This window comes from Hippopotamus amphibius, chromosome 6 (genome assembly GCF_030028045.1).
Source record: "Hippopotamus amphibius kiboko isolate mHipAmp2 chromosome 6, mHipAmp2.hap2, whole genome shotgun sequence".
Taxonomy (NCBI): domain Eukaryota; kingdom Metazoa; phylum Chordata; class Mammalia; order Artiodactyla; family Hippopotamidae; genus Hippopotamus; species Hippopotamus amphibius.
Genome location: NC_080191.1, coordinates 14,533,705 through 14,547,213, shown reverse-complemented (window position 1 = coordinate 14,547,213; position 13,509 = coordinate 14,533,705). Strand labels below are relative to the sequence as shown.

At 34.3% G+C, this 13,509-nt stretch overlaps 1 protein-coding gene across 2 annotated transcripts; it reads right to left on the bottom strand.

Moving 5' to 3' along the window:
- Nucleotides 1-10,151: 10,151 nt before the first annotated feature.
- On the bottom strand, nucleotides 10,152-10,664 carry LOC130855714 (myosin regulatory light chain 12B-like). 2 transcript variants are annotated; one of them, XM_057739651.1, is made up of 2 exons: nucleotides 10,458-10,661; nucleotides 10,152-10,313 (listed from the first exon to the last, which is right to left on the bottom strand). In XM_057739651.1, exons 1-2 carry the CDS (start codon nucleotides 10,659-10,661, stop codon nucleotides 10,152-10,154), a joined length of 366 nt encoding a protein of 121 aa, XP_057595634.1. The 2 variants fall into 2 exon arrangements, with proteins under 2 accessions (XP_057595634.1, XP_057595635.1); XM_057739652.1 differs by having other exon boundaries at nucleotides 10,152-10,664.
- Between the last annotated feature and the right edge of the window lie 2,845 nt (nucleotides 10,665-13,509).

Here is a 13,509-nt window from a genome sequence, read left to right as displayed (position 1 = left end):
TGAATTAAATATTTTTTGAAAATGTGTATGTGTGTATAAAATATCACACTTCAAATTTTCACCATATGGTTAGCAAAAAGTTTAAACTTCCTATTTGTTTTACCTGTGAACTGAGGGTAATGATAACCAGCTAATACATTTTTGTTCAGAGATACAGACTAACTGTAAAATACATAGCATGGTGTCTAGAAAAACTAAGTAATTAAATAGAATTATTAAAATTCCTCCCCCACCCAAACTGTTCTGCTTTTATTTCTAATTAAATTCAAGTAAAAAAGACTCATTTTAGAATGCCCTCTTGCCAGAAGATCTGTAGTCATTAAGCCAGTTTCTCTGCCACTGCCTCCTGTAAACATGCTATGTATGCTTCCACTTCCCCATCATTTTGCCAACATGGCATCGGTAACTATGAGAGTTAAAAATCATCCTGGAGTTATGGGACTAAGTATAAGGAAATTAAAATAAGAATGTAGATTTAAAGAATAGCTGGTATGCTCTTATCAGTCCCCTTCCATACAATAAATATGCGATAATATTGGTAGTAACAGGGCAGCTGTAGATCAGTTTAATTTGTCCATTCGTATTGGTAGAATCGATGGGAAAATAGCCACATCATCGTAAAAGAAAAGCGAGTAACATTACTATTCTAGTGTATCACAAACAGAAAAATTAATGAAAAGGAATAATAATAATAATACATATATCTCTTCAGTAAAATAAATTTAAGGAAACTCCTTGGACTAATCCCCTACATTAATACATAAAAATGAACATTCCCTGATATGTTTATGAATAATTAGATGACGTTTTCCTGGTTTACATGGAAGTGGTATAACTCTAGCGTGATTTTACTATCATGAGCCTCACTATAATTTATTAACTCCCAAAATTCTTAGCCTACTGAACTTTGATTATAATGATGCTGCTGCTGTTTTAAACTGCATCATGAATTGTTGTAACCAGGCTCCATTCATTTGGTAAAATCACAAATGTATTCCTAAATCTTCATCTCTACAGCACTTATTTGCAGATGAACATTTGTGATAGAAAGGAATAAACCACTATTCCTTGACTGGAACAGTTCTAAATGTTAGAATTAGTGAGCTGAGATCATTTAACCTAGACAGTCTTACTTGTGATATAATGTTATATAATTGTGAAAATGTTAATGTGATAACACATGGAGCTGCGTTAGATGAATATTTTTATATTCAGAGGGTGGCACAGCTGGCAATTTTGAATGAGACCTCATTTAGTATCTTTAATTAGGGTTTAACTGTAAGTTTAAAAGTCATTTTTAAATGGTTAGTCTTATATATTCAAATGCTCTTATAATACATTCTAAAAATTCAAATTCATTCTTGATCAAAGTCACAACGTAAAGTTTAAATGCTGTCTCATGGACACTCATTTTCTCCTCCATAACTAGTTGTGAGTCTACATTTCAATTCTAAGGCTTTTTCCTTTTTACTGTAATATATCTTGAAAGATTTAAATCACATATTCCAAAAATAATTGCCATTTTAAATTGAACTCAGGGCAGAACAAACCAATTACTGTAGTTGCATCAGTGTAAAGCATTTTACTCTTCTAGCAGCTGTAGAGTGCATACTTCCTCTATCACAGTTATTATCACATCACTGCTGCATTTGTATTCACCTCCTGAGATAGACTAAAAAGCTTGCAGGCAATGAGTATCCTTGAAGTCCATGTTGGATTTTAATGGTCTTATTTGACATAATTTAAATATGAGAAATCTATAGTTAAACTAATTTATATTCATCCTCAAAATCTTTGGTTGTATGAAATTCCAGTTGCCCATAACCACACCAATGCACAGTAGTATCAATTCCAGCAGGTGTGTGGTGATATTTCCTTCTGGTTTTAACATACATTTCTCAGATGGCTAATTGTTTTTAGCAACTTTATATGTGTTTTTTAGCCATTTGTGTGTCTTCTTTTATGAAGTGTTTGTTCAAATATTTTGCCCATTTTTATTGGCTCATTTGTCTTATTGTTATTGGATTGTAAACTTTCTTTACATATTACAGAGATAACTGTTACACTGGCACCACAAACTGCAAGAGAAGCTGCAAAAACAATTAGCTGGCTTTTTATAGCCTCTACAGTAGAAGAAAAAGCAAGGTTTAGGAAGCCGATTATAGCAGTCACATTAGCCTGTAAGCATTGTTTTCCATGGCTAGCAATCCATATTATAACACTTAGCTGAAAAAATTATTATAATCTGACATGCAACAACATGTGTGCTTATGAGGGCAAGCATGTACGTTATTATATATAGTATACGGCATTGGGTGAGGAACTGAAAAGAATAGGAACCCATTTACTTTCTGATTAAAAGCAAATTGAGCAAAAAAGTCAAACAAGAGAACAACAAATATTACCAAGTCTTACTATTTTTTTTAACAGTCAAATCCCAATTGCTCTGTGATCCCTATGATCCATGATCATAGGTCCTGGATTTTCTAGGCTAGTTTTAATACTTCATTTTCTTTTCTTTTTAAATTGAAGTATAGATGATTTACAGTGTTTCAGGTGTGCAACAGTGATCTAGTTATATATATATACTCTTTCCATTATAGATTACCACAAGATATTGAATATATTTCCCTGTGCTATACAGTAGGTCTCTGTTGTTTATCTATTTTATATACAGTAGTGTGTATATGTTAATACTAAATTCCAAGTTTTACTATTTTCTAAGGATCCCTATTGAGGAAAATGTTACATTATTCTCATTTATTACTATTTGCTGTATACTGGGGTAGAGATAAGTGGTGGTAGGTACGGAACACAGACTTAAACATCTACTTAAGGAGAAATGTGACACTGTATAATTCCAAATGCTGTATCATATAAAATTACAAAACATAAGATTTACGGTCATTCATAGCGAGAGACACTATATAAAGGTGGTAAAGTAGGTGCGTCTTTAAATAAAGTAGATGCGTATTTAAATAAAAATCAGAGCATACAAAAGAAAAAGAATAAAGCAGAGTTTTTCATGTAAAATGATGAGTACAAGCAAAAACGAACACTGACCATTAAAATTTTTAAAAATATATAAACATTTCTCTCAATTTGTCATCGTATGTACCGAATTATTTATATGCTTTTTTGTATTCGTCTAGTTATATAAGAAAATGTTTAAGGAAAATTACAGAGCACTTAGCATTTGGAACCATGCAATGTCACCATGTTAGTCAGCATTCTCCACAGAAACAGAAGCAATAGGATGTATACAGAGAGATACAGAGAGAGATTTATTATAAGGAAATGGCTGTTACAATATGGAGACTAAGTCCTAAGATCTGTAGTCAGCAAGATGGAATCCAGGAGAGCTGATAGTGTACTTCCAGTCAGCCTGAAGGCCTGAGAACCAGGAGAGCCAATGGTGCAAGTTCCTCCCCAAGCTGAGAATCCAACAAGAGTCAGTGTTTGAGTCTGAGTCCAAAGGCAGTAAAAAAGAAAAAGAAAAAAGAAAACGAACAAACAAAAACAGATGTTCCAGCTCAAGGCAGCTAGGCAGGAGGAGTTCCTTCTTACTTAGCCTTTTTTTGTTGTACTTAAGTCTTGAATAGATCGCACGAGCCCCATCCACATTGGGGAGAACAAGCTGCTTTACTCAGCCTGCTGATTTAAGGGTTAATCTCGCCCAGAAATGCCCCTACAAACGCACCCAAAGTAACGTGTGACTAAATGTCTGGGCATCACTTGACTTAGTCAGATGGACACGTAAATTTAATCATCAAAGTCACATTCCTTCAAGTAGACGCTACATCTCTATATCCACCACCAGGTGAATGGATATATCCTGTTACCTCATGTTCAGTGTACAGAAAATTCGATAAATGTATGTAATGTATTATTTTCCTCATTAAGGACTCTTAAAACATGAATGAATTTGATTGTATTAGTTGTCTCTTTGACTTTCTTGCTTAAAGAGACATATAATGAGACTCTGCTTTATCTTTAACACTCTGTCTACCCCTGCTATGAGGCAACGTGGCTCCCACCATCACTTCTCCACTGAGCAAGGACTATCATTTATCTAAGTTTTGATCTCTTTGGAGATGCCATAGGTGTTTTGCTTTAAATTCTGCTCTGTTATAAACAGTAATGTTTGACCTAAAAAAAGGAGTACAGGGAAAGTGACATCTACCTGTTTACATTTTTGTCTATATTGATACCACATCTAATCTGTTGCAAGGTACTGGGTAATATCACCTCTATTTTATCTCTTAAATAAGCACCATTTTTTCCCACTGTGCTTATTTACTATTTGTCATCTTTCATTAGAGTATACTGCCTTTTTTCATTTTATTATGTATAATAATACCTGTGATATCTTAAGATAGTATCTGCTGCATTGATATCATTAAAAATATCACTACTGGGGGAAATATATATATATATGTTATAGCTATTGGGAATGCATCATTAAATAAAATGTGGTCCCTTTTGATAAACTTATTTGACTGGATTTATTTTCTCATATCAAAAGTGATAGAATACTTTTAAACACTTGTCATACAATAACTTTCTGTAATAATAATGTGTTACATTATAAGGCATGCAGATCTACAGGGCAATTAATAGCAAAGCCCATTGAGTGCTCATTATCTATCCTTTTGAGTGTCCAACTCCTGCTAATTCTTGTTTTGTTATAGTTGTGTGAGTGTGTTTGTTTCTTTCTGTGATGAAATAAAGGCAGAAATGGCCATCAGTCCAAAGCTATACGGATACAGAGACTTGCGTGGTCAGACCCTTTTTGTAAGCATACACACACAAACAATTAGAATCTGATTGGCAAGATGATTCAAGCATTAAAAAATTAAATGGCATTCAAAGTAACAAATTAATAAATATTTAATAAAATCTTAACTAGCTACTTCAACTATAAGAGTGAATAAGGCACAGTCTCTAAATTTAGAGTTCACATACTAGGAAAAGATTAAGTCCCATATAAAGATAGGCTATGTGAATATCCTTTCATGGCAATACAAAGTAACTCTGATACTTAAGAGAAGTGAAATGATTGGTCTTCATGAAGCAGATAGTGACATAGGACCTAGCTCTTGATAGATTTCTGGGCATTTGTGAGATAAAGAAAAGGACAAAGAATATTCTATGTAGAAGGATGAATGAATATAAGGCACAGGTATCTGGAAGACTACTATGCCACGTTTGGCAAAGTAACTGGAAAAGTAAGGAGAAATAAGTTGAGGTGACTTTTGTATTCCTTGCAGAGTACAGCTGTTCCTTAGTATCCATGGGACTGGTTCCAGGACTCCCCTGTACCAAAATCCATGGATGCTCAAGTGCCTTGTGTAAAATCCCATAGTATTTGCATATAACCTATGCGCATCCTCCCATACACTTTGTCATCTCTAGATTATTTATAATACCTGATACAATGTAAGAGCTATGTAAATAGTTCCCTAGTTCCAGGAGTGGGGCAAATTCAAGTTTCATTTTTTGGAAATTTCTGAAATTTTTTTTTTTGGGGGGGATATTTTTGATCAATGGTTGGTTGAATCCACATATGTGAAACCCATGAATATGCAGGGTGATGGCAGTTTGAACTTTATTCGCCTTTGGGTTTCTGTGTGGGAGTGATATGTGCAGTTCTACCTTTATGTTAGGTGACTCTAGAGTCAATGTCAGAGATCAGAAGAGTAAAGCAATCTTGTAACAGTCCAGGCAAGAAAAGGGACTGGAATATGCTGTATAAAAAGGATGTATAAGAAGGATGGATAAAATGTTTAATATAGATTTTAGATAATCTGGGACAACCTGAATGAAAAGAAAAAAATGACAGACCGCTAGAGAAATTTCAATATCTACCTCTTGAAATTTCTATTTATTGAATGAGTAGGATTTCAACAAATTTAGAGAACACGGAGCACTTTCTAAGAAAAAGTTAAAGGCTATGGACAGAAAAAAGATGGCATTGGCAAGCTGACTCTTTTGGCTCGAGCAGAGGGTAGGGTGCAGAGAAACAGGAAGTTGAAGAGAGGGTTTTAGGGCCAGAGTTCAGACAAACAAAAGTATCAGATAAGGAAGCAGAAAAATTATATGCTGAAAGTGTCTTTCTGGGAAGATGTGTCAATGGTTCTGTAAAGAATAGTACTTGGGGATGTGGAAGCTAGGTTTCTGTAAAATGATGGGAGCAGAGAAGTAAGGGTAGAATTTGATGAGAAACCAACAGTTCATTCACAAAGAAATTCACCAATCACTCCATTTAGTCAGGGCTATTTCCAAAATTTTTTGCACATATGAGCACCGGGAACTATAAAACCAATACAGTGCTGGTAAATAATTAACAATTGTTTCTCCAGGGGAAAACAGGAAAAAAAAAACAAATGAAAAAATCGATATATTGCATTTGCCAAGTACGTGGTGTAAATACTCAGACCATGACTGATTATGGCGTAAATACACCATGGACAATTTCAAACTCTCAATGTGCTCACAAAATTCTTTCTTTCTTCCTTTCTTTTTTTCTCTCTTTCTCACTTTCTTTCTCCCTTCCCTTCCCTTCACCTCCCTTCCTTTCCCTGCCTTCCTTCTTTATTTACTTGAAGTATACTTGGTTTATAATACTGTGTTAGTTTCAGGTGATAGCAAAGCTCACAAAAACTCTTGTACATTAACAATTGACTGTCAGATCTGGTAGTAGGCTCCTCTAGCACTTCTTTGCTAAATCTTATAACTTACATTAATAAGGCTACCAAGAAATATACAGATTATCTAAATTTCCTCAACACTTCTAATTTAAAAGGAACAGAGAAGAAATACAGTTAATGGTTTCATAATCTGAGGATGAATTTCAGATATTGGTTAAATCTAGAAGTGTTCTTTGTTGACAGTTTAATGTGTGTTTTATGGAGTTCCTAAACTTTGAAAAACAACTATTGTGGCATTACAAAAGCTATGTTTCTTATCATTTTATAATCCCCCCAAATAAACTAATCTCCTTTCATACAAATTAAGTAGTTCAGTTTTCATTGTTGAAACTCTTTTTCTCCATAGGAACGAATTTAGCAATCTAAAGGGCTTAGTCTTGTGGCCCATGGCAGACCTAATCATCTGGAAAATGAAAATCCTATTATACATCCTTATAATTCTTGTTTTATATAGGCACAAGAACATATAACTCAATACAACATCTGTTACAAAATACGTAACTTTAAAATTTTGAAATAATCTAAGGAAGTTAGAAAAATGAATTCTGCGGAACTAACTACCTAATTCTGAAATTCTAGTTCCAAATTAATGTAATTAAATGTTTCGAATTTTATATTTCAAAAATCTAAACTTCTATTATAGGTTATTTTTTTTTTCCTTTTAAATTAAGTCACTTTGCCAAGTGCACTGAGCTAAAACTCCCTTTAGTTGAATTTTCTTATATCTATTATAGATGAATTTAGCAGTTAATTAGTCTTACTTTTAAATGTCTTTTCTATGCAAATAAATCATTTAAATATCAAATTTATGCTTGAATCTCTTGTATTTATGTGAGTATTCATAAGCATTATTTGATTCATCACAGATCAGTTAATAAAACTTTAAAAAATATATTAAATACTCAAACTATGGAAATTAAAATATAGATGCCTAGTTTAATATGCAATTTAATTAAAGCATATGAGCTATTTGTTTAACACTTCTGCTAATTACATCTGATGACTTTTTCTCTTTGTAAATTATCACATTTTTTAACACCATGAGATCTAGCCTAGTAAATATAAGACCTTTTATTACTTTGCAAATGCACAGCAGGATATGTAATCTGAAAACTAACATTAGATAAAAGTAATCTTTGCCTAAGTTTACCATGTATGCTAACTTTCAAAAGCTGGTTAGAGGTTTTATATCACTTACTACGGACTTGGGTCTTGCCTAGATGTAGAGTTAACCAACATTTTGTCATTTTCCATAAGATTTATTGGACTCTAGCAATTAAATGCCTACAAGGAGCATAAAAGAATAATTCAGTACTTAAAAATGATAGTGTTCTGTGGGTATGCACTCGCTCACTCATGTGTGTGCGTGCATGTTGTATTTCGTTTTATTTTATTTGATTTGGATTGGTTTGGTATAATTTTTACACAAATGCATTGGTATAGGTTTGGAACAAAGACTTTGTGAAGGAAGACCTTGCTTATTGAAATGATTCTTCTCTTTGACCACAACTGTTGGTTGTTTCCAGTTTAGATTGAAAATTAAACACCTAAAACACAATAGCCTTCACTGGGAACACCAAGTGTACCCAGAATTTTAAAAGGCAACAACATAACATTAACAGCTATAGTAGACTGCAAGTCTTGTGACTCCCAGGCATAGATGCTGATGTACCAAGATCACTGTGACTTTGGTCATATTGAGCTCATATAGACCATCTCAAATGAAAGATGTCATCGGCCCTCCAGCTTTTAGCTTACTAGACAAGTGATGTCCTCAAATACACAGCTAGCTTCCATTATCTGGAACAATTGTATTTCATCAATACTTATTTCTCTGTACTCAATAAATATTCTTGATAATGAGGAACAGGTACTCATTCCTATAAATCATAACCCCTGGCACATTCTCATTTATGTGGCTCTGCATATGCTCTTAGAGAATTCTTAAGTTATTTTTTTGGGAAAGATTTGATGGATGTTCATATCTTCCCACATTTCTAGAGCTAGAAGAAAGTCTAGAAAGTACCTGTTAACGCTCCCTTTCCACTTGGGTCCCAGCATAAATCAACATAAGAGTGCAACCTAGTGGCAGAAGTATTTTCTTATCAAAAAATGAAATACAGAGGCTTCTGGGAGAAAACAAAAAGGGAAAAACAATCAAGGGATAAATTATATTTTGTGAAATAAAAAATATTAAAATCAAATAAAGTTAGTAATAAGTATGTAGTTTTAAGAAATATAAATAACATCACAGTTTTCAATCATCAGAGAACGAGAAGTCAGAGCATTCTATAGATTATTTCAGAGGTCAATATTAAATTTCATTGTCTGAGTTTGAAATTACTTGGGTAACATAGCTCTTATTTTAAATTAATGTTTAAATGATATTTTAGGCATTTAAAACCATATTGTTTTGGAGGTAGAAGGATTATAAAATAACCAGGATGCTAAATAAAAAAATAGAATACATTTATGCTCTGACATAGATGAAAATACTATTTAAATTATGAAGATTTTTTCTAAAATATTTTGAAGATTTTTTCTAAAATATTTATTCTAAAAGTAAGTGAATTATATTGCTTTAATATATTATTACACTAAATAATCTACTATATTGTAGTATATTTTTATACTAAAATGACCAAAGAGATATAAAATGTAATCTTTATCTCTAGCAGTGTAAATGGTAAGATATTTCTCATTATGGATTATGAGATTTTTTTACAACTTGCATATTTATAGGAGTAGCTAACTGGAAACTCATACAAAGTCTGATCAAAAGATTATAAGGTCTAGACAAGAGAGTAGTGTTTATATTTTCATGATAAGATTCTATAAGTGGTAAATTATCCTGAAACAGCAAAAGGAGTCCATCTGGATTTCATAATCCCAGCCATTTTTCCAGCATCAGCAGGAACAATTGAGAGTGAGGATGAGAAATAGGGCAGAGGAAAGGTACCTGAGGTTCTATTTATGGTATAACTGTGCTCTTTGGTCATCCTATGGCTTCTCCCCACAGTAGAGCTCATTTGAGGTTTACCGTTTGACAAAGTCTGTATGTTCCTTATGTAAAAGGAAAAAAAAATAGGTAATTTTATTTTATTTTATTTTTTTATCTTTATATCAAAATAGCATTTTTTTTATTATATAAAAATGTAAAAATCCAGCAAAACCAGAAATACCAGAAATATTTTTCTGGGCTTTCACATTTGTTGATTTTTATTCGCAATCTCTTTTTTCAATACAATTTACAACATCGTCCCCATTTGCAGTCTGATTATACAAGTGCTAAGTGGCAGAAAGGTCTAGAATAAATACACCGAAAAAAAGAGGCAAAGCTGTGAAACTAAGTTGCATGCAAGGGGTCTATGAGGGGGGACGTGTCTGGGAAATAAAACAGAGTAAGACAAAGAAACTGGAAGGTTTCAGCTCAAGTTCTTTTCAGTCATCTTCGTCTTTCGCTCCATGCTTAAGGATGTACATGAACGCAATGTAATTGAAATTCCCCTTTTTGTCAGTAGGCGCTTCTCTGTACAGCTCGTCCACTTCCTCGTCTGCAAACCGATCTCCCATCGTCGTCAGCAGCTCTCTCGGATAATCCTCCTGAATGGTGCCAGTTGCTTCTTCATCAAAGCAAGCAAAAGCGTTTCTGATGACATCTTCTAGGTCTGTGCCATTCAGCTTCTCTCCAAGCATGGTGAGGAACATGGTGAAGCTGATGGGCCCCGGAGCCTCATTCATCACGGCTTCGAGGTACACGTCGGTGGGGTTCTTCCCTAGAGAAGCAAGCATATCAGGCAAGCCTTCCTCGTCCATGAAACCATCTTGGTTCTGATTGATCATACTGAAGGCCTCCTTGAACTCCTGAATCTGTGACTGGCCAAACATTGCGAACACGTTGGAGGTGGCGTGCTGGGGGCGCGTCTTGGTCTTTGCCTTTTTGCTGGACATGGTGGCGGTTTAATTCTGGGGACCTGTCCTTCAGAAGCTGCAGTTCATCTTATCCAAACTCAGTCTCATTACAGCTTAAATGAGTATCGAGTCGGTCATCATGGAAGCCGTTTCACTCAACAGAGCACGGACAGACAAGAAGCTGTGCACTTAACCGTGATCCCCAAGAGCATCGACCGTGGCCGGACACCAGCACCAGAAGCTGGGCTGCCTGTGCGAGACGAGCGAGGCGAGGAGCGAGGCGAGGAGCGAGGGACTGAGGCGCGATAGCACTCAAAAACAGGTAATTTTATATAGAAATAGCTCTACTGTAGCTGTGAATGTCTCAAAAAATGCTCAGCTTTTCCGGCATTTTTAAGACTGTAGGACATGTTCAGGACCATTTCCTGTAACCTGAATACTGTAATTACACAAAGCTCACCCAGACTTTATGCTTAAGAGAGAGACCAACTGAGAGAGAGAACTGTTCATCCACTAGCAGAGGAAACGCACTATCTTCCTCAGGCCTTTATTTATAACTTTGATGATATTATGAGAATCTGTTGATATATTATACATATGTATCACTATGTATGTCACTAGCATGACTGAGAAAAATAAAGCTAAAACAAAAATCTACTCTAGAGGGAAGAAAGAGATAATTTAAAAGTAAAAGAGAGCTTTAAACAAATTCTAATTAATATACTCAGTGTCATATAAAGGCTTGCTCTAGTACCCTAAGATCTGAAGCAATTAGTTTTGTAACATTTAGTAATTGTAACATTCATCATAAGATAAAGTATTATGTAATCTTTGATTTTTATCACATAAATATATGATTGTTGTGATAATCCCCAAATAAACACACATTAAAGTGAAACAACAAAAAAAGTAATATGAATATACTTAATAATCTATGTTATAAACCAACTCTAAGTCAAACCATGAACGTTCCAAAATTTTAAAAATGGATATTCTTTCCTTTAGAGTTATGATTATTTCAAAATTATAGAACATTTTAGTTTTCTTTTCACATTGACGGCCATAATCTCTATAATTCTATTTCTTTCCAATACTATTTATTTTATTCTTACTATGCAATGTAGAAATATCTTCCTGGTTTAACCAGAAACGCTTTTTTCAATCCACTTCCTTTTTTTTAGTTGTTCTTCCTACATTCGTCTGAGTTTCAGATTTGAGATAAATGCTTTGTGGGTTTGTTAATCATCTCCTACCACATATTTGTTAATATATACATACAGACTCATATGTATATATAAAATATATATCTATGTACAAACATAGATAAATTTGTATATGTATAAATTTACATATATAATTTTTTTGTTTTTTAGGATGTTCAAGACACCTCTTAGGTATATTCCATATTATGTTGCTTGAGCATTTCTTTAATAAGTGTTTTAGAAAATCTAAGATATGTTTTGCCTGAAAGATTAGAGTACATTTTTAAGCAGATTTATGAAAAATTCTGAGATAGTTTATGTCTAAAAATGCCCTCTCACTTAATGTTGCAATGTGGCATGATATAGAATTCTAGCTTGAAAATATTTTTCTTCCTGAGAAATTTGAGCAACACTTGCTTTCTCTCTATCTCATACAATGTTGCCGATGAAGAACCTAGTTCTGCATTTTCCTTTCTGGAATCTATTAGATACTAATCTTCATTTAATTAACCAAAATTTCACCAAAACATTCCTTGATGTAATTATTTTTAATTCACTCTGCTCCTCCAAATTTGAATAGGGAACATGCCATTAATATAGAGGACTAGTGTGTGTTTTCTTTGTAATGTTGTTAAGTCTCCTCCAATCTGCCTTTGCAGAAATGGGATGCACACTCTAAATAAGAAATGTATTGGTGGGGGATCAAGCCGGTGGGCTAGGGAAGCTGCTTACTCCAAATGCTAATTTTAGGATGATTGCATATTTTATTTATTTATTTATTTTATTTATTGGCTGCGTTGGGTCTTTGCTGCTGCACACATGGGCTTTCTCTTGTTGCTGCGAGCGGGGGCTACTCTTCATTGTGCTGCGCAGTTTCCTCATTGTAGTAGCTTCTCTTATTATGGAGCACAGGCCCTAAGTGCATGGGCTTCAGTAGTTGCAGCACATGGGCTCAGTAGTTGTGGCTCATAGGCTCTAGAGCACAGGTTCAATAGTTGTGGCACACGGGCTTAGTTGCTTCATGGCATGTGGAATCTTCCCAGGGCAGGGCTTGAACCTGTGTCCCCTGCATTGGCAGGCGGATTCTTTACCACTGCGCCACCTAGGAAGTCCAGGATGATTGTATATTTTAAACATAGCACTTTTTGCATTTCCCTCATGGAAAAAATTGCTTTCCCCATTCCTTCCTCCTAACTTCAAATATTGCTTTACCCAACAATATAATGATCTGATATATCATCTTCTCCCGAAATCCACAGATATATGATAGCATTTTTCCCATTATCATTTTTGTTTTAGGATTTGAGGATATTTATTTATCTATTTATATGGAGAAAGGTGAATATGCTTCGTCACTCCCTTGTCTTGAACCAGATGACTCAATTTATTTTCTTAAAATTCCTTCAATCCTTCTTGAAACAAGCAGTGTCTAAGGAAAAAGCACAATTTTATTTAATGGCAGATGTATCTGAGTGCATGAAAATTGAGGTAATGAAACTATTAGCACTTTTGTTCAAATTGTTAAATTGCAATCCATTTTGTTGGTGGTACAGGGAAAGGTATGTGTGAATCTGTCATGTGAATGTTGAGGCCATGACTTACGTGAAGTACAGTATTCAATGCACAATTCATTCCCAGAGGCTCACTCGCACTCTGCTGAGGCAACAGCCGGGGCAGGGATGAGG